This window comes from Urocampus carinirostris, chromosome 3 (genome assembly GCF_059441175.1).
Source record: "Urocampus carinirostris isolate Australia breed hairy pipefish chromosome 3, RoL_Ucar_1.0, whole genome shotgun sequence".
Taxonomy (NCBI): Eukaryota; Metazoa; Chordata; class Actinopteri; order Syngnathiformes; family Syngnathidae; genus Urocampus; species Urocampus carinirostris.
In genome coordinates, this window is record NC_142351.1 from 57629150 (window position 1) to 57656126 (window position 26977).

Here is a 26977-nt window from a genome sequence, read left to right on the forward strand (position 1 = left end):
CAGACGCTCAGCACATTGATATTGTGATGCCCCTCGACGTGATCAATGATGCACTCTGGTTAGATCTCGTCACCAATTAGATAACAAAATAACAGGCGGTATAAACATTCACACAAGAGCTACTGTTGCTCAAACGCACACTGTGCACACACAGACTGACTTTGAGGCACAAAGTTTCCGCATCCAATGTACTCAGTTATTTGTAAAAATAAAACATAAATGTGGATTTTGTCAGGCCTATGAAAAAAATAATAATTACTGTCATGATTACTGATTAGGATTACCAGTGCCCGCTCATTTGGCGCCAGCCGCTGCGGGTTCCCTGTCTTTTTTTAAGCACAGTTCTTTCACTCTCCGGTTGTCAGTCCGTCAGTGAACCTCTGCTTCTACAAGGCAAGCACTTTGACTCTGACTCCCGTCGGTCGCACTTTTTGCACCCGATTTTCGACCCGTCCGTTCCTGATCTCCCCGTTTGTCTCCGGCTTCAACCTGTTTTTTGACCCCGACCACGTTTGCTCTCCCGCCCCGGCTTACGACTCGTTTTTGATCCCGACCACGCTTTTGCTCTCCTGTCTCGGCTATGGACCTGTTTTTTCCGTCTTTGACACCGCCATCTCCCGCTCCAGAAGATCCTTTAATTTCCCTGACTGCACGTCACTGCTAAAAGTGATAATCCATGTTCCAAAGACAATTTTATGAGCCATCTTTGTTGTGCCAACTTGCCCCAAGCACTTCAAGGTGGAATGCAGCACGTCTTCCCATATATATATATATATATATATATATATATATATATATATATATATATATATATATATATATATATATATATATATATATGTATATATATATATATATATAGATAGATAGATAGATAGATAGATAGATAGATAGATAGATAGATAGATAGATAGATAGATAGATAGATAGATAGATAGATAGATAGATAGATAGATAGATAGATAGATAGATAGATAGATAGATAGATAGATAGATAGATAGATATGTGTCTGTGTGCTTTTTTTTTTTTTTTTTTTTTTTTTTACTTTTCAAAAAATCTTAGTTAAAGCTTCAAAGCTTCATTAAATCAGATTTTTTACTGGAGAGTTAAAGCTTTAACTCTGTGTTGAAAGCTCTAAATCTAATAACACAAAAACAGACAGATTTGCTTTGACATGAGACTCAAATTTATTTAGCCCATATCTTCAATTATCTAAATTTCAATTGCCAATTTTCCAGGGAGTGATTTTTTTTGACCCACACCACAGGAAAAATCTTCCTTTCAGTATTGAATAAAAACAGATGGAAGAGTCATTCTCTACACTGCATAATGTTGTCCTTCAATTTCATGGCTACTATAAAGAATTAATTATGGTTGGATAACGCAATTTTTTTTGCGAGCATTCAAAGACAAGGGATGGCTTACATTTTGAAGAATTATTAGCCCAATGCCCTATGCATTTGTAAATCAAAACTACTTCATGCTTCTTTTGGTACATAAAATTATATTCGAAAATATTGTCTTCTTTACAAAAGTTAATTACTTTACTAAACGATGTCCAAGTCATGTATGTCTAATTAAACACCATCCTTTTAATACAATCAAGTCAGTCAGACAGGCAGCATTGAATAAAAATATATTTTCTGAATTTACATTTGTGGCTTGGAATATTATTTTAATAGTGTGACATTAAATAAGGCGTGGGGGAAGGGGGTGTGGATAAATCTTGTTTTTTTGTAACAAGATATAAATTAAACAAGACTATTTAAACAAAATGACGGGTGAATAATACAATAAAAGTCAGCAAGAGAGCATCTCTACCCGTTTCAAACATAGTGATTGACATTTTAAGCCCGATAGGTCCGAAATTTGGATCGGACGGGTTTAATCTCCTGCCTCGAGGCTGAAAGAAATGGACAGAACCTACTGTAGTTAAATCAACACCACAGTATATTTCCTTGTTTAATGTCTGTTGGCGGAATTACTTTAGTGCATTATTTCTTGGCTTTTTGCAATATTGAGGGCTTGCAAACAAAAACATAGCCGAGACACCCCATATCCACTTTTGTCTCTGGGCTTCAAAACATTTCCAGATCACCCTCTCCCTTTCTAGGTACTTTCTATGACGTTTTATTTTTTTCTTCAGGTATGGTGCTTTGCGAAAATAATTTTACAAATAAAAAATCCCAAATTCAGCACACTTTAATGTAAATTCTTCCCCGCATGATGCTTACCATTAGCTACTGGTGACACACACACACAAATATGTGCATAAATGATCATTCCCTGATTTCACTATTTTATTTTGGAGTTCTTAATTCGGTTCAGATGCGGGTATAAACATTAGAGAGAATATCGACATGATGAGATATTCGGTGACTGCGTACTTATTTCAATATAGTTCATTTAAAAATCCAAATGCCTTTTTTTCTTTCTCCTCCCAGCCCTCTGGTCGAATGCTGCGAAGGATGGCGTCCCTCCCCTCCAGGGGGCAGTCCCCCGGCTGTGCAACCGCCGGCACCGTCTCTCCCTCCCGCATGTCCTTGCGGACGTCCCAAGGAAGCGCTTACGATTCGCCCATCCTCTCCGAGCCCAAACCGCTGGCGACCATGTTCCCCGGGACCAGCATGCCACCCGCCTGCCCATCGCCCAGCTCTCCTGGTGAGGGCCTGACGGTCCTTGGCGGCAGGGGTATGGGCGGCGGCCGCCAGGGCTCTACCCTTTCCCTCATTGAGGGGAGGGGCTTGCTAGGTTCCCCACTGCGCTCAGGCATGACGGCAGTACCCCAACATTATGGATCCACGCTGCCCAGGCAGAGCCAGTCTCTGGCCTATGGAGCCGATCCGTATGGCCTCTACCAGAGGAGTGCCCTCCCTCGACCTGACAGCCTTATAGGTCAGTCGCACTTGGAAAACTGTCATTATAGATAGGAAATGAAATGTGGGCTTCAAAGGTAAACAAGTTGAAAGTAGAATATTTTCTTCATTAAGTATGCCCAATTGAGTTCAAAGAGCCCTAATTATTTTTTTTCACCGCGCCTTTCTGCTTTTATCTTACCTGTAGCAAAACTGTTTGGGTCAGAACACATTAGGTAGAGGGTTGGAGGATATGGATATGCTTATCCTCACATTTTTTATTGTTTCTATTAGTTTGAGTAGCATAAGAATGGTGAAAGTAAGAAAAAGCCCATTTTGAGTACCATCCAACGCCAACTCAAACCCCAAGAAAAAGGAAAAAAAAGGGTTCATTGTCTGCACGGGTATCATAAGGAGATTAAAAAAGGTTGTAATGATGACACAAGCCAGGAGATGACGACCGTGAGTAAAAAAGTTCTAAATTCCGTACAGCTCCTTCAAGAATTCTTTCAAGCGATTTTGTTGTACCACGTTTTCTTTTATGGACTTGGCGGCCTGGTGGTCACCTCTGGTATTACGCTTAATTGGTTTTATTCCAACATCAGAGACCTATATTGTGATTTCTAGGTATCATGCGTTGCCCGTGTACTTCGCTGCCTCAGTGCATTGCGCAATAAATAATATTCCACGGTCCATAATACCCAATTGCATACTACTGTGAGCTGGGGGATAGCAGAAAGCAATTTGGTCAGGCGTCAGGTCCTTTTTCGTGCTGTTTACCAAAAAGTGAACTGCACTAATGCAGCCGATATCTATTCTTCCCAAACGAATATTGCTGAGAGCAAGGAACATGCAATACACATTTTTGTCAGGAGGGGCATGTTTTTTTTTTCCGTTATTGTACTTTCACTTAAAATAAACTCCATCCATTTGTCCTCATCCTAGTTTGCTGCAAGCATGGAGCAGCCAAACCTACTTTCCATTCTGGCCCGCTTAAAATAAATGTGATTCGTTCATTACCCCGAGTTAACTATTGCTGAGAGCAGGCGACGGCAGAGCGCTTTTTTCTGGTTTGTGCTGCTAAAAGGTGTCATTGTTGCTCTACTAAGATGAAATGCACTGTTTTGACTGCTATCCTTTATACCCCGTCAAGTATTGCTGGGAGCGGGAGCCAAGAGAGCTTAACTGTGTCATGTGGAGTGGTTCTTTTTTTGCGTTCTTTATGCCTAAAATAAACAACACCTTTCTGGACGTGACCCATTATCCCCAGTGCTGGAGAGCAGGGGCTAGCCAATTGCGTTTTCTTTCAAAATGGGCCGCTGAAGTGTGCAAATGTGGCCCATCTAAGATGAACCGGAGTGTTTTGGCCGCAATTCATGACAGAGAAAATTTGTATAATGCCTAGTGTCTCTTTAAAAAAAAAAAAATTACCCAGGCGTCCGCAATCCATTATCCCTAGTTGACTCTTGCTGCGAGCGAGGACAGTTGGAGCGCTATTTACAAATGATTGCATATAGTGTGGGGTTCTGGTCCCACGCTTATTACAATAAACCAGGAAACAGTATTTCCTGGTAAGAACCCACAGATTTAGATGTTGAGTACATTTTGTGATACTTTTCTTTGAAAATATCATAAGGAGGAACAGGGTCAGTTTCCATAGTCACACAAATGACACATCGTTTTACCTCGCCATGTCCTTTTGTAACAATGGACCTTTTCATATGTATATTAGTATATTTTAATGACTTTGTCTGTGCTAGGTAATTGAAGGCAGTACGTTTAATGCAGCTCAGTCAAGATTTACTTTGCGGCTTTTACTAAAATTACTACATTTTAAACCTTCAGGATGTGTTAAGACCTTAGTGTTCATTTTACCTCTGAAAAGGGATGGGTCCCGGAGACTCGCATGCTCAAAAATCAATGGGTCCCAACAGAGATCTATGGGTCCCAAAATTTTGTGTTATCGAAGTTGAAATTGTAAATCGGCGACAAATATATAATATAAACAGGGTTGGGTAGGGTTACTTTAACTGGATTACTTTCAATGACTTTTGGATTACTCCAATACCAAATATGCATATAAAACATAAAAGAAACTAAATATGAAAAAAATGACTAAATTTTGTGCAGGCTTGGGGAGTAACGGAACACATGGAACGGCAAAAATGATGTTGGCAAGCTGTTTGGATTTATTTTCATTTTGTTTCTGTCGCATTTTATGTTAGTTTTGCCGGAGATCAAAGCCAGGAGAGAAAGCTTACCACGTGTTGTGAGTCATCATTTTATTCATATTTAGTTTTTTTTGTCTTTTATCAGCATATTTGGTATTGGAGTAATCCAAAAGTCATTGAAAGTAATCCAGTTAAAGTAACCCTACCCAACCCTGAATATATGTCTACCTATTCATTGAGTTTGAATCATCACAGTTTATTGGTAATACAAATCAGTTATCACTTCAAGATTTTTCAGTTCAAAACAATATTTTACATTATACAAAATAATTTTGATGAAATGATTATATTAATTTACACCAATCCAAATATACAACATTTTTAGCCATTTTAATTGTATAACTCAGTGTTTTTCAAGCCTTTTTGAACCAAGCTACACTTTTATTTATAAAAAAGTTCCGTTGCACACCGTCCGTCGAAAACATTTGAAAATAAAGTTATTTCAAATATTTTACTGTACTACCTCATAAGCAGATAATTACTATAGAAAAATAAGAAAATAATACTGAAAATAAGAAAGAATGATGTGTTTTATGTTTTTATTTTTTGCAGTGCAATCTTAAACCGCTTTGTTAAACAAATTAAGTTATTAAATGTACTGTGCTACCTCAAGAGCAGATAATTAGTACATAAAAAGTATATAAAAATCTACTGCCACCTGCTGATATGGATGACTATTACAGTTCCTCGTCTGAAGGGTGCAAAAATACTGAATACATTTTTGGAAAGATAAAATTCCAGCGGCACACTGGTATAACTGACCTATTTATCATCCACTATTCTTGTTCATCAATTAACTAAAATATGAATGTGAACAACATGTGGAAAGGCCTGTAGCCATTCTGACTTCAACTTTTTACCCCAAGAATTAACCAGAATCAATCATTCTCCATCAACTATAAACTACAATCAAAACACAAGTAATATGGTCAGCTACTATACCATTCATCAATGATATCTTGTTGCATAAAATATCAAAACTTGAAATAACATTAGCAATGCAGAAGGCACGCACCCGCGCACACACGCTTCTTAAAAATATTCGCCATCAGTGAATGGTTTTCCGTGCTTTGCTATTCAGTGAGCAATTTGTTAGATAGCTTCAGTGGTGGTGTTTTTAGCAGCGACAAAAGTTTTTAGGGTCTGTGTTTGTTTGCTACCTGGACAACACCGCATTTTAAGTAGATGGTAAATGGTCTGTATTTATATAGCGCTTTTATAGTAAACCTTCTAAATAACACAGTGCGCAACTGAAAATGTCTTAATTTCAGGTAAATGCGCTTAAAAAAAAATCATTATCGGGTAATAATGACAATTTTCTGTCAAAAAAGTTGCGTCCCGGGGACGCACGTTGATTTGACACTATGCGTCCGAAGCAAAAATTATGCATCTAAGACGCAGGGACGCGGGCAAACGAGAACACTGCGGTCATTTTCAATTCTGACCTTGTTTTTTTCTGATATTTAAATAAAACGAGGGTCCGTTTTATTACGGAAATAAATAATAATCTGGGCCATCCCTGTTAGTGAAGATGAGCCCCCCTCAGGTGCTTTTCCTCATAAGCTTTCTCTGTGCCTTTCTATTTTATGTTGCTGTCACGAAACGAAGCGGGAAACAGGAAAAAAGGACCCATTCGCGTAGACGTACTCACAATTTATTGGGGGGAGGATGAGGAGGGTGAGCACACTCGATCCGGGGAGCGATGGTCGCGGAGTGGATTAGAAATCCAAACAAAAGAAGTTGTAAAAAACAAACAAATGGATCAGACCAAAAACAAAACAGGATCAAACACGGGCAGATTCACAGAACTAGGCATTCAACAGGTTTTAACAGAAGTCTCACGGAGTTTAACCAAGTTTAACAAACGTTCCAGCAACGCACAGTACAAAAGAGCGCGCTTAAGTACTCCAAAAGCAATCAGTGCAATGCGTCTAAGCCAGTGTCAAGGGGCGGGGCCAGCTGGGCGCCATGACAACCGTGCACGACATGACAGTTGCATTTTTTGATGTATGAAAGGTGCAATATAAACGCATTTGAATTTGAAAGACTCATTAACTGTCGGTAAAAATGTCTCTTTAATGTCTAAAACGGTCAATGGTATTGCATACAGATGTAACAATAATGAAAATATCATGATGCCAAAGTATTAAAATTTCCACTATATATCATTGTTAAGTTTAAACTTTCATAAACCATCAAAATAAGGTGAGAAGAATTTTGAAATTGCAAGGAGGGAAAAAAGCCTTGAGATAAAAAAAAGTTCAGCCTGTTCTAAAACCGCTCTCCAGAGCCCTTTCTTTTTGTAATATCTTCAAGGTCACAAAAAGCAAATCAGCCCTAGGGGGTGTGGTCAACCAAGAACAGAAACACAATTGACCAATTGTGACGATGATGTAGATACCGCATAATAACCAAAATAACGCGCAACCGTGTAAAAGTCACAACAACAAAAGTGAGCGAAAATAACAACTGGGCGCAATAAAACTAGACAAAAGAACAAAAAGCCCCGCCGGCATCTTTAACAAACTTGTTCACAGGTGTCTGATAGTAAAAACAGAATAAATTGTTTCATTATAAATCCCCTCTTAGCATATCACAGCACATAAATAAAAACATAATTCAAACAAGTCTTTATTGTAGCATACAAAAGTCATGCATATTTCACGATTCTATCGCAGCCTAAAAATTAAAATGGGTCCAGCAGACCTCTCTTGACAAGTTTCTTTTACATTTTATCCATTGAAAAAAAAAATTGGCCAACGAGAAAACAGGAAACATAATCATGACATGGAATTATATAACTCAGCCTATTTTTTGTCAATATTTTCATGTTCAAAACCATACTATTGTTTTTTACAATACAGATTTTATTATGTTTTTGTATTAGTACACACAGTTTCGTGATCATATTGTGAAATTTGCCGTAGGGTGGTTTGCATATAATTATGGAGTTTACACAGCTGTTGTGTGCAAGTTCCCTCGTGGTCTAACCTACCAATGTTGGTCCCTCTCTTAAAAAACAAATTATTCTGAGGTTTTTAATACAAACAAGGGCAGATTTTTCGCTTGTGCTGTGTACGCATGGATATGTTGTCGTTTAGCACGGCGGTTCCTGCAACAAGCTTCGGTGGCATCGCTAAGCCTCTCTCACTGACCCACATAGCGAGGTCTTGATCACAAAGCCATCAGATGATAATCATCTGGTGGGCTTCCCACTGCCATCAGCATCCGCTTTGTGCTTGGATTCCAACGAAGGCACTTCTCCTTTGTGACGTAGTGCACTTTTGCACTCTTTGTACGCATTAGTTGTGCTCGATGGTGCAAAAAAGAAGGGAGACGTATGTAGGGGAGGCAGTGAACGACAACAAAATGCCTCCAGCTAAGTGGTTTTCCACTAAGTGGCCCGGACATGTCAACGAAATCCTTATTCCTTCATCCACGACATCCAGCTTAATCCCAGATTATAAACAGAAGATGAGCAATAGACGGACGGATGTGCATTCTGTACTTAAAATGTTAGTGCTCAGCAGTAAAATGGATTGTGTAACAAAATGGTGGGGTGCCCAAAACATTTTTTTCACAATTATTTTAGAATTGGAGCTTGGGTTTACAAAAATATTACGGAAAAAAGGAGGTTCCACTCAACCTCTAAAGCAGGGTTGTCGAACTAATTTTATCTTGGGGGCCACGTAGTAAGAAAACCTTTCTCACAGGGGCTACACAAGTGAATTAATGTCACCCAAGGTGTGCCTCAACTGGAGGGCTGGAGGTCTTTTTGTAGGCTCAAAATCTGATTATAAAACAATGATTGAGGTTTTTTCTTTATCTATGTTTTTACTTCACTTACGATCTAATCTCTTGTACTGTTTATCAACTGTGCAGTCGTTAAAAAAATGCGAAACAACAATCAAATTCATTTCCACCACAGTTAATTTAGTTTGGGGAAACTCATGCAGACTGGAAAGTACTAAAACAGCATACAAACACTAATTTAAAGCCTTAATGTGTAAGGGCCCGGTCACACAGCCTTTCACGGGCGTATCGCGGCTGAATCACGGCCAGAAATTTCTGCCCGTGAAGCAGACGCTGTTGGACGCTTTGAGATCGCGATACAGACGAGATACAGCCGTGCTTTACACGTGGCAAGAAATTCACACGCGGTTGGCCGTGCGAAAAAGTTTTGCGCTGCTCAAAACTTTAGACCACGGGTAACCGCGGGCGGCACACGTGGTACACACGAGGTAATGACGCGGTACAGACGCGGAACAACGTGCTACGGCCGCGGCCAGGGCGTGGTTACACGCGGGTAGGACGCAAAATTTTAGCGGGTATTCGTGGGTGGAGCACGGTCATAGCACGTTTGTTCTGCGCCTGTATCGCGGCATTATCACGTGAATTAGCGTGTGTAACGCCTGTGACGGTCAAACGCCTTTCTCCGCGTATATTCAGCGTGATTTGCCGAGCACACGTCAGTTGTGCTCGAGACGTCAAGGGGTGAACATGGATCCCCGTCACCGTAGTGACCTCGTCTTAATCCATTTTTATTTCTTGACATTTCTTTTCATTTCATAACAAGATAATAAAATAAAAATGAAAAACTATTACAATAATTACATATTGGCTTCTTCTTCGGTGCCATAGGTTGGAATCTTTATCTTCACGGGACTGTGTCTTGAGCGGTTATGATTTCTACAGCCCGGCTCGGCAGCTTTTATACCCGTGGTCCACACGCGGAAAGGACGTGGAACTGACGTGATGAGGAAGCGGAACAGTCGCCAGCGTCTGTTTTGCGGGCATACCACGGATGAACAGCGGGTTGGCCAATTTTGCACATTTTCTACCGCGGGCAACCACGGGCAAAAAAAAAATCGCAAAATTTTACCCACGATACAGACGCAAAAGGCTGTGTGACCGGGCCCTAATAATTGACAACTACTGTACATGCCACTGTATTGTCTGGTACAAGCTAGGGCCAGTGATACGTGGCACAGCGTGGCCGGAGATGCAGACAAACATGGCATGACAAACATTGCATGTTGTCTCTTTAAATGATTGATTTAATGATATAAAAGTATTTTAACTTTTTATTTCTATTTCTTTATGAAAATATTATCCTGAATATGGCAACTTCGCCATTAGATTTCTTATCTGTTATAGAAAGGAGCTAAATCTTCTCTAAACTTCGCCAAAGACTCTGTGCTATTTTTTTTTAAATTTCGTATTTTTAATATTACCTCAAATAATAATAGTAAAATAACACCACAATGGGTTTCCTCAATGTTCTCTGGTTGATTAATAAAAGTCAGCAAATACAGTTATAGTGGGTGCTTTGTGAGTGGCCCTTGGCATTGGCAACATCCAGTGGACATATTTAAAACTGCAAATATTAACATCTCACATCAGGGGGGTGTCTTATGCCTCTGCTGGTTAAACATTTTTTTAGCAAGGAGTCCTGGCCTGGAGGAGGAAAATGTTTGAATTAATGTTTTGTTTCCACTGATTCAGTTTTGGATCTGATACCATGGCAATATATAAGGAAAAAAGATAACGTAGGTCTTTCCATATTTTCTATAAAGCATTTACAAAAACATATATACGTTGACAACTGCATGTGTATTTTATATTTAATTTTCTTGTTGCTTATTGTTTATAAATATACCATTTCATCAAATTGCACTCATATACTGTATCTCTTTTTAGGCACTAAATTCGAAAATATGCAACAGCTAGCTGAAAAATGTGTTTTTCTCGCGTACCTTTTAATAAATATCCTAAAAAATTAATACATAATAAATAAGAAATGCACAAACAGAAAATGATGCTAGCTGTTGTAACATTAGCTTTGAGTGCGGTAATGTACATGTTAATTTTTTTCGTGAAAAATGGGTTTTTATTGAGGTTTGGGGATCAATGAAGGACTATTGGGGACAAGAGTGGCACTCAAACAATAATGCTTGTTTATTCGTAGTACTTTTAGTAGCACCCTATTATATATTATCATTGAACTGTTTAACACTTTTATTTGGCGGGCCAGATTAAAAAAACCTGGTAAGTCATATGCGGCCTGTCGGCTGGAATTTGCCCACCCCTGCGTTATATGAACTAAATTCTCATTGTATGTTCAATATTGTCAGACAAAAATTATCCTAAACATACAATGCTGTTCAAAATAATAGCAGTGCAATGTGACTGACTAGAATATCTCAGGTTTTAGTGTATTTTTATATTAAACAAGTTACTAGCAGGTGCAGTAGATTCTCAGAAAACAAACAAGACCCAGCATTCATAATAGGCAAGCTCCAAAGGCTGTACAATTGGGCAAATAGTTCAAAGGGGCGTTGTTAAAGAAAATAGCGGTGTGCCAACCAATCTCTGAGTTCATACATTTTGGGTAAGAGCAAAAAACAAAAACGGATGTGAATCAGGTTGCACCTATTTAAGAATGAGCACAGGTTGAACATGCATCTTAGGAAAATGGGTCTTTCAAGACACTGCTCCGAAGAACGGCGTTCTTTGATTGAAAAGTTTATTGGAGAAGGAAGAACCTATAAAGAGGTGCAAACAATTGCTAACTGCTCATCTATAATGATCTCCAATGCCTTAAAATGGGTAGAAAAACCAGAGACACATGGAAGAAAACAGAAGCGCAACCAATAAAATGGACCCGTAAATAACCAGAATGGCAAAGGATTAGCAAATTGTCAGTTCCAGGGACAATCAAACACAGTCTGCAGTTACCCTTAAATACTGTGACAGATAAATTACGTCTGTGTGAAGCATTTTTTGAAGAATCCCACGCAAAGTCCATCTGTTCAAAAAAGGTATATGCAGAAAAAGGTTACAATTTGCCGAACAACACTTCAACTGGAAAGAAAGAAAAATGGAGGAAAATTTTGTGGACTGATGGATGTAAACCTTTCCTTTTTGTATCCAGGGGCCAGAGATATTGTGTGAGACAACTCCCAAACTCTGAATTCAAACCTCAGCAACCATTGAAGAGAGTTTAGCATGACTCTGCAAGTATCTTAGTCTGGGCACGTTTCTCCTACTCTGGTGCTGGGCCCATTTATCGCATACAAGGGATCATGGATCAGTTTGTGTATGTCAAAATACTAAGAGTTTATGTTGCCTTATGCTGAAGAGTACATGCCCTTCAAATGGTTGTTCCAGCAAGACATTGACCCCAAACACACCAGTAGACGAGCAAAGTCTTGGTTCCAAACCAATAAAATTGATGTTATGAAGTGGCCAGCCCAATCCCCAGATCTCAAGCCAATCGGGATCTTGTGGGGTGATATCAAAAATTCTGTTTGTAGACCAAAGCCAAGAAATCTAAATTAATTGTGGAATGTTGTTAAGCAATAATGGAGTAAAAAAAAAAAAAATTAAAAGTGCCACAAGTTGGTTGACTCTATTACACACAGATGTGAAAAAACTTTGGTCATGCAACTAAAAACTAGGATTGCCAAATCTTATTTTGAAAATACATTTCATTTTGAGTTTGTACAGTCAACAACAGACTATTTGCCCAATTGCTCAGCCTTTGGAGTGTGCTTATTGTGAAGGATAGGTCTTGTTTGTTTTCTGAGAATCTATTGCACCTACTGGTAACTTGCTTGCAATGTAACAATAAAAACTTGAGATATTTTGGTTAGTCACATTGCACTGCTATTATTTTGACCTGCACAAGTGTTTTTTTCTACTAAAACTAGACCTAAAAAACCTACAGTCAGAACGTTGATCAAATAACAATGGCTACTGTTGAGTAAATGTGGTGAAAACCTCCAACTCTGACTGAAATGACATTTAAACTAAGACTAACTATATAATTGGACGAATAGACGACTGATCAAATTAACACTAAATCAAAAAGTGCAACCACTTTTTTGTGCTTGATTTAGTAGCATCAAATCTCAACCCTATTTATAGCATTCTAGGAAAAAAACACCCCCACTAAAATGATGTGCTCTCCACAAAAAATTTACCTAATATAAATGTCATGATAACTCAAAAAATTTAATACATATTTTGTTACTAGGCAAAACTTATTTAACAAACTGGCATAGGGAAACTATCAACTCTTTCTACATGAAAAATGTGAAAAAAATAGAATATGGAATTAAACACAGATGATTTTGATTTTATATGAATATTGTATTGATAGTTATATTTTGATGTCAAATTTAAGATAAGAGAATTAATAAGACTGATACATTTACAACTCATTTGCCTTTAATAGGCTTAGCTTGACTTTTAAAATATTCATTTTCTGACATCTTCGGTTGGATTACATTTGTTCTTTAGTGCTCTTCTGAGTCCTGTACTTTTAAATGGTGTCCCAACTGGTCCTATATCGGGGCCCTTCCTGTTTTTGTTGTATTTATTGTTTGATTGGCACACAGTTTCTCAACCTTTTGAGGTTGTATTTCCAGTCAATAATGTGTGTCGATCCACAGGCCTTCACAGCTCCTACGCTGCTCAGTCAGGCCAGATTGAGAGAGCACTGTCGCCGGATTGTCACATGACGCCCGTATTCGACGACCACACTTTTCACAGCCCTTTGTACCACAGCCCTTCCCTGGAACTGCAGGGTTCCATGTACGGGACTGGCGCAGGTATGTTAAAAGAATCCTTTGCATCAAATTTGTCTGCATTTGTTTTAATGTGAATAGAAGAGAATATAATCCTTGCTTTCAACAGTTTATAGTTTAGTAGACTATAACAGATTTTTAACTTGGAAGGATCAGGACAAGATATGGGATTTCTAATTATTCCAAAGTCCCACCTTTAAGCACTTTCTCTTTATTGAATCTCCTAGATTACAAAGGCAGATCCCCCTAAAGGCAATGTTCCCTCTAATTTTCCACGGGTCTGAGCGTTCACACAAAGTCGGTGAGCAACGCTTGAAACAACAGTGAGCAACCATAATCCCAAGTGTGGCAAGATAATTAATTATCAAACATGCCCAAAACTTGACATCAAGTTACATTTTGCTGAGTTTCCGGCAATGCAAAATTATTTTTCTCTTTTGAATGAATTGACTCATGTACTATTGCAAAGGTTGTACGGCCTACAAACGTCGTTTGTTCTTACAATTCTTTCACAAGATATCCATTTCTTTTTATTTCCCGATATAATTTGTCGCATAATATTAACATTTTGGGGGGCTTATTTAGTCGGTTGTAAGATACAGAACTGTACTTAATCACATTTTTTGTGGAAGTACAATGTTCAATAGATAGGTAATCCTCCATTAACAAGATTTACTTGATATAATTGGATATTATATGAATGCAACACAAACTTTTTCTTCTTTTTTTCTTGTTTTTTTCTACTTTTTTTAAAATTCCTTAAAAAAAAATCTCATTATGTTTATTTTTCCGAGCTGTTACTTTTTTCTTTTTGTTCTCTATTTACTTTTTTCCTATGTTTCTTTCTTTTCTTTTTTTTTTGGGCTATTTTCTAAATGTTTCCTTCTTTTTTTCTCTTCCTTTTGTTTCTTTTTTTACTCAGCTTTTCACTACTTTTTCATTTTTGTATTATTTTCTTTTTGTTCTATTCCCCCCTTCCTTTAAGTCATTTTGTGCATAATTCTACGTAATATTTGGTCATGTTGGGATTAAAGAAGCAAAAACAACCTGAAGAGCCGTTTAGGACCTGAGAGAGCCGGTTCCTTTTAGTGAGCCGAGCCGAAGAAGCCGGTTCTCGACAAACTCTACTAACTTTACTAAACTTCGTTCTAATTCGACTCGACTTCAAAATACCACATTTAGGACACAACGTCAGGGGAACCCGTGTATTTTTACTTACATGCACTGTAACTTTGTCTTAAGTCGCTTCTTAATTAATAATTTTGAGCCCTTGTTTTTGTGCGCTGGCTAGATTTTCTTGTGCGCTGAGAATGTGCGAGCAGTGCGCAATTGCGCACACGCGCATCTTAGAGGGAACACTGCCTAAAGGGTGTTAAAATCAAAGAACAGCAACATGATTGGCTGATGATGACAATGATAAGAACAGTTCATAATAATCAAAACAACGAACAACAGAGAGCAACAATAGTCAACATACAGTGGCTTGCAAAACTATTTGGCCCCCTTGAACTTTGTGACCTTTTGCCACATTTCAGACTTCAAACATAAAGATATAAAACTGTAGTTTCTTGTGAAGCATCAACAATAAGTGGGACACTATCATAAGGTGGAACACACTTTATTGGATTTTTTAAAAATTAAAAAAAATGAAAAACGAAAAAGTGTGTGTACAAAATTATTCAGACCCATTACTTTCAGTGCAGCAAACTATGTCCAGAAGTTCAATGAGGATCTCTGAATGATTCAATGTTGATCTAAATGACTATCGATGACAAATGGAATCCACCTGTGTGTAATCAAGTCTCTGTATAAATGCACCTGCACTGTGATAGACTCAGAGGTCAGTTTAAAGGGCAGAGAGCATCATGAAAAACGAGGAACACACCGCGCGGGTCCGAGATACTGTTGTGGAGAAGTTTAAAGGTAGATTTGGATACAAAAAGATTTCCCAACCTTAAAACATCCCAAGGAGCACTGTGCAAGCAATAATATTGAAATGGAAGGAGTGTCAGACCACTGCCGTCCCCCTAAACTTTCAGCTCATACAAAGAGAAAACTGATCAGATATGCAGCCAAGAGGCCCATGATCACTCTGGATGAACTGTAGAGGTCTACGGCTGAGGTGGGAGAAATTGTCGATTTGACAACAATCAGTCGTGTACTGCACAAATCTGGCCTTTTTGGAAGAGTGAAAAGAAGGAAGCCATTTCCTAAATATATCCATAAAAAGTGTTGTTTAAAGTTTGCCACAAGCCACCTTGGAGACACACCAAACATGTGGGAGAAGGTGCTCTGGTCAGATGAGACCAAAATTGAAATTTTTGGCAACAATGCAAGACGTTATGTTTGGCGTAAAAGCAGCACAGCTCATCACCCTCAACACACCATCCCCACAGTCAGACATGGTGGTGGCAGCATCATGGTTTGGGCCAGCTTTTCTTCAGCAGGGACAGGGAAGATGGATACAGGACCGTTCTGGAAGAAAACCTGATGGAGTCCTCAAAAGACCTGAGACTGGGACGAAGATTTGTCTTCAAACAAGACAATGATCCAAAACATAAAGCAAAAGCTACAATGGAATGCTTTACCAAAAAACGTATCAAGGTGTTAGAATGGCCTAGTCAAAGTCCAGCCCTTAATCCAATTGAGAATATGTGGAAAGAACTGAAAACTGCTGTTTACAAACGCTTTCCATCCAACCTCACTGAGCTCGAGCTGTTTTGCAAGGAGGAATGGACAAAAGTATCAGTTTCTAGATGTGAAAAGCTGATAGACATACCCTGAGCGAGTATTAACTCAATGGGGCTGAATAATTTTGCACCCCCACTTTTTGGTTATTTATTTGTTAAAAAAGTTTGAAATATCCAATAAAGTGTGTTCCACTTCATGATTGTGTCCCACTCATTGTTGATGCTTCACAAGATATTACAGTTTTTTACCTTTATCTTTGAACTCTGAAATGTGGCCGAAAGTCACAAAGTTCACGGGGGCCAAATAGTTTTGCAACCCACTGTAACAAACTGGCATCTCCTTTGCAGTTTTACAATACTGAAAACAGAATAAACTTACCAATCGTCATACTTTGACCACCGTATTGTCGATTGGAGATGGAAGGAATTAAGAAGGCGTTGTGTTTTTTGTGACGGGAAGTCAGGAGAAGCAGGTGAGGCACGGCCTCACCTGTCGTCATGGAAATATAAAATTAAAGACACATGACATGTTTATATTTGTTCAGTGTTTTAGTTCATTTTAGTTTGTCTTCGATATTTTGGCATTTTGTTATTCAAAATTGCTGAATTTTCACAGTATATAATTAATATTATCGAAACAGTATGTAATGTCTTACTGTGCTGAGTGTCTGCAGATGCAGGGTATGGCATGCAATTATTTTGCCTCATGGGAGAGGGCGATAGTCAGACCAAAACAAAACAAAAAAAAGGTGCGACGCTACTTCACAGATTATCACCTTTCGTGGGTGGTTCTAGTCCACATTAACACGAAAACCGAGAGATATCCGTAAAAAGCAAACTAACAGTAAGTCAAGCCATTCAATCTCAGCCCCAAACAGTAGATTTAGTGATAGTACAGAGACCCCTGGGCAGCACGGCGGCGCAGTGGTTAGCGCTTGTGCGGCAAAGTTCATGTCATGGGAACCTGTCGTGGGTTCAAATCCAGCTCCAGACTTCCTGTACGGAGTTTGTATGTTCTCCCCGTGCTTGAGTGGGTTTCCTCTGGGAACTCCGGTTTCTCCCACATTCCAAAAACATGCATTTCAGGTGAATTGGCCGGTCTAAATTGTCCCTAGGTGTGAATGAGCGAATGAGTTGTCTGTCCCTGTGTGCCCTGCGATTGGCTGGCAACCAGTTCAGGGTGTCCCCTGCCCACTGCCCGGAGATGGCTGGGATGGGCTCCAGCCCCTCCGCGACCCTAACAAGGATAAGCGGTACGGCTAATGAGATGAGATGAGACAGAGACCCCTCACTACTTTGCGCTTCAGTTAGTGCTTGTTCATTCCTTTGAGGAAAAAAAATGTATACAAAAAAACAAGGGATGCTTCCCCAACCACCAAGGAACGTTTTTGGCACTCAAGATTTAAAGCGATTAGCCAACACCCCTTGATTTGAGATCTTCGATGCTGATTGGCCAATTTATATCATGACCGGACACTTGCTCTGCGTTCCGTTTCGATGCATCTGCCGTACCCTTTGTGTTCTCTTTCTGTCTCTCTGTCCCTCTCTGTCTTTCTTGGTCTTTCTCTGTCTCTGTCTCTGTCTCTGTATATGTCTCTCTCTCTCTCTCTCTCTCTCTCTCTCTCTCTGTCTGTCTCTCTTTCTCTCTCTCTCTCTCTCTCTATCTCTCTCTCTCTCTCTCTGTATCTCTCTGTCTCTCAGTCGGTAAGTCAGCAAGCCTACTGTAATGAAGGTTGCAAAAACGAAACAAAAAAAAGGTGCGACGCTACTTCACAGATTATCACCTTTCGTGGGTGGTTCTAGTCCACATTAACACGAAAACCGAGAGATATCCGTAAAAAGCAAACTAAGAGTAAGTCAAGCCATTCAATCTTTTTTTTATCTCGTTGCATGGACTTTTTATTTTATTTTAGAGGATTACATATCTTTGGATGCTTTATTAAAAAAGATGTTTTGTACATAGATCTAACACTTGAATAATTCAAACTGATTTATGTCATGTGTTCAATAAAGATTTTTTTTTCACCCTCCAGATGAGAGTAATGAGGGTTATTGCAGTTTACATACAGGAGTTATCGTCCCAAGAGGGAATATAAACAAATTAGAGGGTGTGTCTGTAACTTCAAAATATTGTACTGGCTGACGCCATCTTCTGGCTGGAATCCCAATAACAGCTTTTTGTTGTGCGCAAGTATGTAAAATTCTTAGGCAAGCTCAAATAAGCTCTTCATTTTTCATCTTTGTTGGAGTTTCAGTTGGTGTTTGGACTGTATTTGAAACAGTACTTTTCTTAATTTCACCATTTTCATTTTAGAATAAAAGCATGCGCGTGTAATAGCTCTCCTACCCCCCATGCCCCCGCCTCCTTTTCCTTTAGCCTAATGCGCTCCATGGCCAAAACTAAGCAAGGGTAAAAGTAAGCTAAAGCAATATTTAAAGACTCTTTGAACTCAGTTGGGCATTGTTAACACGTACTTCAATGAGATATTATTTGATGTTGAACTTTTTAAAGACCTCAAACCAAGCACCCCACCTAGAAAGGAACAGTGTGTAAATATTTATTTCTTCCTAGTCGTACAAAAAAAAATCAAACATTGATTTGAACACCTACAGTAAATACATGAATACATGATGGATGCCACCTTGCTGTGCTGAGACACAGCACCATCTAGTGGTCAAATATTACACATTGGGGCTTTGCGTTTGTTTGGAATTGGCAAGCACATACCTCTTCCTCCCCAAAATTATCAGATGACTTGAAGTTTTTTGTGTGGCTTCATTTTTTTCTTTTAGACGTAAAGAATATACACAATACACTTAGCCTGTTCTCATGTTATGATATTTTAATAGTTTAATATTTTTCCACCAGGTGTGGGGACCCTTCAGCGGACCACAAGTCATTGCAGCACCTTGCCATACCAAAGAAGCAGCTACGGGCTCAGCAACGGGGCCGTGTACGTGGACCCCTTCAGAGTCCCCAATGAACAAGTCTACTCGCATCAGCATCCGGAGTTGGTGGAGCGGATGGTCACCCGCACGCCATCCCTTGAGAGTCTTCACAAAGACCCCAGGTGCGCTAAAAACAAATGTAAAATAAGAGTGGTCACGGTTTTAGCGACTTACAGTAAATACACGCAAAGAAAAAACATTTGCTATGTTAATTGTAAAGGAAGTTGGTTGCTTAGTTTATTATTGGACGCAGGATTTTTAATATTTGTTTTTTTTTTGTTTTTTAATCGTCTGGTTGATTTGCTAATGATATAATAACATATCATGTGTACAATAATATGTACATTTATAAAAATAGTAAAAATAAGACTGATGTAAAAGTATTAATGATCATCATAATAATTATAATACTGCGATTGGCTGGTAATCAGTTCAGGGTATCCCCTGCCCACTGCACGCAGATGCTTGGGATGGGCTCCAGCACCCCCTGTCACCTTAGTGAGGATAAGCGGTTCACAAAATGGATCGATGGATAATTGTAATATTCATAAATACACATACGTATTCTGAAGCTTTATTTCTTGTATTTTTTCTCATGGTAGGGTAAGAAAATCTTGTTCCATTGGCAGATAATTTTGCCATTTTGTGCATTCTTATTATTTAGTTTGTAACTTGTTTTCTATATTCTTTTAATTTAAAGTCTAACACAATTTAAAGATTACTAAAAAAAAAGTTTAAACATGATATTTGATTGATCGGATCTTGCAAGAAAAAAAAGTTAGAATATAGATGATTGCGAAATATTGGATAACAATCGATAAGCATACAAGAATAAGCATACAACACATGTAACTGTTTTTTTAGAAAAATATTTAAAGCAAAATTGTGCAACAATATTAATTTGAATTTAAGCAAAAATACATGAACTATCTCATGAACATGATTTTTGTTAAATACTCTTACTTATTTTACATAACATGAGGCTCACCTAGAGGGAGATGACATAACATTCAGCCCACCCCCCCACACGACTTATTGTTTGGAAAATACTGTAAAATAATTTTTTTCACACCTTTTCGGCCTGATGAAACGTGTAAATAAAATCTGCTCAGTGGCAATAAAACGTGATTTGTTCTGAGCATGTCCAGTGTTCAAATTAAAGTCATTAGTCACAGTAACGCCATTTCAATGAAGAGACTTTGGCGTGAAGAGGTGCGAGCCTGAGATAAAGACTAACTCAATTAAGCGTTTGCTTCTTTCTTCCTCCAAAGGGAGTTTGCGTGGCGGGACCCCGAGTTACCAGAGGTCATCCACATGCTGCAGCATCACTTCCCATCCGTGCAGGCCAATGCTGCCGCTTATCTGCAGCACTTGTGCTTTGGAGACAACAGGGTCAAGATTGAGGTGAGGCAGCATGGCACAGGTTATAGAAGGTTAAAGAATGTCAACGTGATTAGGGGATTTTTTCTTATTTATATCTTCATGACGTGCTCGTCTGTTATTGCAAAAGTACTTTTTCCGCTTCAGCTCTTTACTTTTGTGAGATGTTGGCATCCAGGCTGAGCCAAGGCACCATCTGCTCCACTGAAATCTGGAAAGTTTGGGTGCCAAAACTTCCGAGGCTTTGATACTTTCATTCCTGCATGATAAATAAGTCCAAGGCAATAAACTCTGTGCACAAGAGCTTTTGCCAAATTTCCGCTCAAGTTCAGGTATGGATGTCAACAAAAAGCAAATTTTATCTACGGCTACCGAACGTCTTTTAGTGGAGACAATCTACCGTGCTTTAATGTAAAATATCCAATTCATCGCAATATTTTAATATTACAAACCACGAGTGTAGAAAACAGCTTTATGGGGGCATTGACTTGTTTTGGAACTACATTGTAAACGTGTTCACGCAGATATTTAACTCTTAAGACCTGGTGGACACTTGTATGTACATCACATTTTGGGTTGACAAGACCTCAGGCATCAAGAGATTAATATAAGTACAAAAATAGAGCTCAGAAGTGCAAAGTAAGAACATTTTTCCTCTCATATAAGAGACAGTGATTATTCCCTTGTCAAACCATGAAGTAAGCGTGGGCCAATTCTGAGATTCGAATTCAGAGGGAAAAATTAAAAGCGACATGACTTTACTGATGAATTTCAAACTTAATCAACAATCAGAACACCAATGTGGAGAGAGACTATAATTTGCACAAATTTGAATATACTGTATATTTATCCTTAAGTGTTGTTTCCTTTAACTGTTCGACATCGGTTAGCTTAAACCTGTGATCTAGATTCACCTCAACAACAATGTGTTGTTTTACATTTGCCATGAACAGCTAGAGGTCAAAACAATGGCAATTCAAGTGGGATAAAACCAACTTCCCAACTCCCTTGAATGCAGAATTAGTGTCTTTATCACAGGGACACTACTTAAAGTAAAATTTTGGTCCACTGGCTGTAAGTATAAGATTTTACCTAGTTAAACAGATATTTCTAAGTATACTTCACAGATACTAAATCATTTAAGCTATTTTGAATATATTTCACTTGAATTACCAAAATTTAGAATTTTAATTCAATCAACAAAATAAATTAAAAACAATTTAATTCTGCTTTGGAAAATTGCAAAAATATTTATATTCATTAATTATTTGTTTTCAGATCTATTTAAATAAAATAACCTCAACAAACTGCCAATAAAACAAAACACACAAACTAAACTTTTTCTTGTTTCAGTAGAGTTTTATCTCAATTCTTTTAATTGTATTTTACTTAAATGACTAAAGTATAATTCTTAAAATGAATCAATAAAATCCTATCGATAATAAGGATCTAATTGTGCAAAATTTCAAAAATATTTTAATTATTTTTAGAATTATTTAAATTAAATAAACCAAACTGACTGCCATTAAAACAAAACAAAAAACTTGTATAGGTGATCATTTGATTTGGTTAAAAAAAAAGAGTGTTTCACTTTATTTTAATAAGTTTTAGTCATTTAAATAAAATACTAATTCATAAAATAAGTAATAAAATTATTGAAAATCGTAATTTTTCAACATTTAAAATATATTTATATCATTTCCCGTTATTTTGAGGAATGTTACATTTAAAGTTTAGCCGACAATCAAAATGATTAGAGAAGACATCGATGGATTGTGAACTTGCAGGGAGGACAACGAGAGAAGCCTTTGAATAAGAGAGTCCAACCTGTTCTAAAGGCACTCCCCTGAGCCCTTTCTTTTTATTACATCTTCAAAATTACAAAAAAAACGATCAGCCTTGTAAGCTGCATATCAAAGAACAGCCACATGTTTGGCCAATGAATGATGTAAATCGCGCATAATAATTAAATAACGAGCAACAGTGCAAAATAATAGTCAAAACAAGAAACAGTGAGCCAAAATAACAAACAGCCTTTTTTCTGTGCAGGTGTCCAAAAGCAAAAAAGAATAAATGACTTAATTGTCATTCCTCCGTTTCATCTCAAGAATTGTTTGAAATAAATCACTAATTTGGCTGCTAGTCAAACAAAACAAAATACTTCTATTTTACTGGTTTTAATCGATTGTTATCTCAATTTTCTAACTGTACTTTTATGTACTTTTCAAGTTATTTCAAATTCAAAGCAAGGCAAAACAAGACCATTCTTAAATTGCTGTTTGTGCTTTAAGAATTACATCACTTATATCTCATCAGGTGACCCTAAAACGGTGGTTCTAAACTGGTCTTACTTAAGGACCCACCAGACACATTTTAAGCATGGCCTATTATCTGCCACCTTCATGGCTTTGAGAAATGCGATTTAGGAACTCCAAAAACAGGTTCACACATGCCTTGGCAAATTGGCTCCATTTATTCAGCTGGTGTTTTACAATCAAAATCACAAAATAAACATAGCTAAAGACATTAAAGACACATTTCAACCAAAGGAGTTCATCTGTCCTCGGCTTATGTCTCCATAGGTGTGTCACCTTGGAGGGATCCAGCACCTGGTGGATCTGCTGGACAACAAGGCAGCCGAAGTGCAGAAGAGTGCTTGCGGTGCTTTAAGAAACCTCGTGTACGGCAAAGCCACCGACAATAACAAGGTGGCACTGAGGAACTGTGGTGGCGTTCCGGCGCTTTTGCGCCTGCTCAGGAAGACAACAGACAATGAAGTTCGGGAACTGGTGACTGGTATGCCATTTCTTGGTTTTTAGAGTGTTTGAAAAACCATTAAGTTTATAGTTCAGTAGACAATCAAGTTAGGGAGATAATCCATCAATGGATTATAAACTTCCAAACCGCAGACAAGAAATTGCAAACAGTTTTGAAGCCATCCCCTTAGCCCTTTCAATTTATTAAATTACAAAGCAGATCTACCTTAAAGGATGTGGAAATTAAAAAACAGCAACATGGTTGGCCGATAGCTACACTGATGTAATGTGTGCATGCAATACCTTAGAAAAACGAAAACAACAAGAGTCATGTATAATAGTCAAAACAACAAACTTCCATCTTATCCAATCTTAGTCCCTCTAACCAGTAAATAATTTTCATGCTGGGATATTTAAAGATTTTTTTTTATCTAAGTAAGACACTGAACCCCTAATGCCCCCAATAAGCAGGTTAGCGCCTTACATGGCTGCACAGCCGCTATTGGGAGATGTGAAGCACACTGTAAAGCGCTTTGGGAAGTCTTGACTTGAAAAGCGCTACATAAATGCAGACCATTTCATTTCATAAGAAAATATAACAAAAAATGGCAATACTAATAATGCAGTACTTTGCAAAAATCTGTGCTAAAAACTGGGGAGAAAATTACGGTAAGTAGAATAATTTATTTCCAAGTCATATGTAGTTTGTTGGCAGCAAAATAATTTGCTTTTCTTCAATGTTTTTTTTCCTTATTTTATGATTCATTTAAAAGTAAATATTTGTAAATGAGAAAAACAAGTAACCTCAAACCCGGAAATAAATAAAAATAATAATCATAAGTTGAACTCTGCAAAAAGAAATACATTTCACGAAAAGGAAATCAGCCCGTTTTTAGCTTGAATTGGTAATCTTGTAACATGTGTGTAACGGGGAGAAAAGGAATGAGAGTGGTTTACAGGGTAGGTAGTCGTAATCACTTACGGAGAACAGGATTCTCTATTGATAAGAATAGTTTGGGGATTTATTCACAGGCATAGTCATTTTAAATGACTAACCCAAAACCAGACAGCATTTGTTTGTGTGCGTACAAGTACAATGGAGACGAGGCACGACTGCTGGATTTACGTCTGATCTTTTTTCATGGTGATGAGATCTGTGCAACGTCATTCAGATGTGCATTTGTCAGCGCAGATGTCTTAAAGTTGTACGTCATACTGTATACCCTACGATGTCTCTTAAGACAGGCGGGTGAAATGGTCTTCTGTAACAGACATGTAAAGGCGAGATAGCTTTGTCATTTGAATTAGAATAGAATAGAATAGAATATACATTTATTGTCATTGTTACAAAATGGGTTGAACATATTGTGACAACGAACAATTGTTGCTGCAAGCCTGACAAGTCAAGTCAAGTAATTTTTATTTGTATAGCCCTAAATCACGAAGAGTCTCAAAGGGCTTCACAGATTATTACACTATATTACACAGACTATTTTTCAGCCGACGAGAAGAGTAGGTTATTCATATGCTATGGAGTAGAAGTGAGTTTTAAGCTTAGATTTAAACATTTCCACTGAGGTTGCAGATCGGATCTCAGGGGGAAGAGCATTCCACAGCACCGGTGCCCGGATGGAGAACGCTCTCGAACCAGCAGAACACTTCTTTGCTCTTGGGATCACCATAAGACCGGCACTCTCAGATCGTAGGCTTCGGACTGGGACATAGGGGCAAATCAGATCTGAAAGATAAGAGGGAGCAAGTCCATGTATGATTTTGTATAATACTAAGAGAACCTTGAAATCACATCTAAGGCTAACTGGGAGCCAATGGAGGTTAGCCAAAATCGGTGTTATGTGATCGTACTTTTTTGTCCTAGTTAAAAGCCTCGCTGCGGCATTTTGTACCAGCTGAAGAGACTTGATTCTAGACTTCGGGAGACCAGAGAGTAGTGCACTACAGTAATCGAGACGGGAGGTAACAAACGCATGAATTATAATTTCCGCATCCGACTGAGACAGTATTGAACGGATTTTAGCAATGTTACGAAGATGGAAGAAAGTGGTTCTAGTAATTTTCTTTACATGCATTTCAAAGGATAGATCAGGGTCAAATATGACACCTAAATTTTTAACTGAGTCACTCTGTGTGATGTGACATTTGTCAATGTTCACAGCAGTTTTTGAGAATAAGTCACGGCATTTAGATGGACTAATGACTAACATTTCGGTCTTTTCAGAGTTAAGACGCAAGAAATTGAGTGACATCCACTCTTTTATCTCAATGAGGCAGGCCTCCAAATTTCCACAGTTTAGTGTGGGAGATTCCTCCAACGGAAGATATAGTTGAGTGTCGTCTGCGCAGCAGTGGAAGCTGATATTGTACTTGCGAATAATATCACCTAATGGAAGCATGTAAATGCTGAAAAGAAGGGGGCCAAGCACTGAACCCTGCGGAACACCACAGGTAACATTAAAGGGCTCAGATGTCATTTCACTGTATTTAACACAGTGTGTCCTATCTGAGAGGTAGGATCTGAACCACGAGAGGACGGTTCCTGAGAGACCAATCTATTTTTCCAACCGTTCTAGTAGGAAATTGTGGTGCACTGTGTCAAAAGCAGCACTAAGATCCAGCAGCAGCAAAAGTGATGAAGCGCCAGAATCCATTGCCAGCAGGAGATCATTTGTTACCTTGATCAGAGCTGTCTCAGTAGAGTGGTTAGCCCTGAATCCTGATTGCATGGATTCAAAAAGGTTATTCTCGGATATGAAATCATTCAGCTGCTGTGCCACTACTTTTTCAAGTACTTTAGAAAGGAAAGGTAGGTTTGACACAGGTCTAGATTTCTGGATCAAGGTTGGGTCATTTCAGTGTGGGTTTAATAACGGCGGACTTAAAAGCTGCTGGAACTACACCTGAGGAGAGTGATATGTTTATAATATTTAGAACTGAAGGTCCAAGGACGCCAAAAAGACTTTTAATAAGTGAACCTGGGAGCGGGTCGAACTGGCAAATTGTCGGTTTGGCCGCATTCACCACCTGTTTGAGATCATCAAGTGACAGTTCACAGTGCGCCACAATATCCTACTAGAACGGTTGGAAAAATGGATTGGTCTCTCAGGAGCTGTCCTCTCGTGGTTCAAATCCTACCTCTCAGATAGGACACACTGTATTAAATATGGTGAAACGACATCTGAGCCCTTTAATGTTACCTGCGGTGTTCCGCAGGGTTCAGTGCTCGGCCCCCTACTTTTCAACATTTACATGCTTCCGTTAGGTGATATTATTCGCAAGTACAATATCAGCTTCCATTGCTATGCAGACGACACTCAACTATATCTTCCGTTGGAGGAATCTTCCACACTAAACTGTGGAAATTTGGAGGCCTGTCTCACTGAGATAAAAGAGTGGATGTCACTCAACTTCTTGCGTCTTAACTCTGAAAAGACTGAAATGTTAGTCATTGGTCCTTCTAAATGCCGGGACTTATTCTCAAAAACTGCTGTGAACATTGACAAATGTCA

At 38.5% G+C, this 26977-nt stretch overlaps 1 protein-coding gene across 3 annotated transcripts in view; it reads left to right on the top strand.

The window, feature by feature from the left end:
* Positions 1-26977, top strand: part of LOC148370244 (plakophilin-4-like) — a 65086-nt gene that overhangs the window by 20593 nt on the left and 17516 nt on the right. For all 3 annotated transcript variants that reach the window (XM_088332701.1, XM_088332699.1, XM_088332700.1), the window contains exons 7-11: positions 2446-2896; positions 13544-13702; positions 19238-19439; positions 20589-20721; positions 23280-23493. In XM_088332701.1, the coding sequence (XP_088188827.1) occupies positions 2446-2896; positions 13544-13702; positions 19238-19439; positions 20589-20721; positions 23280-23493 (1159 nt within the window). The remainder of the gene's footprint in view (positions 1-2445; positions 2897-13543; positions 13703-19237; positions 19440-20588; positions 20722-23279; positions 23494-26977) is intronic.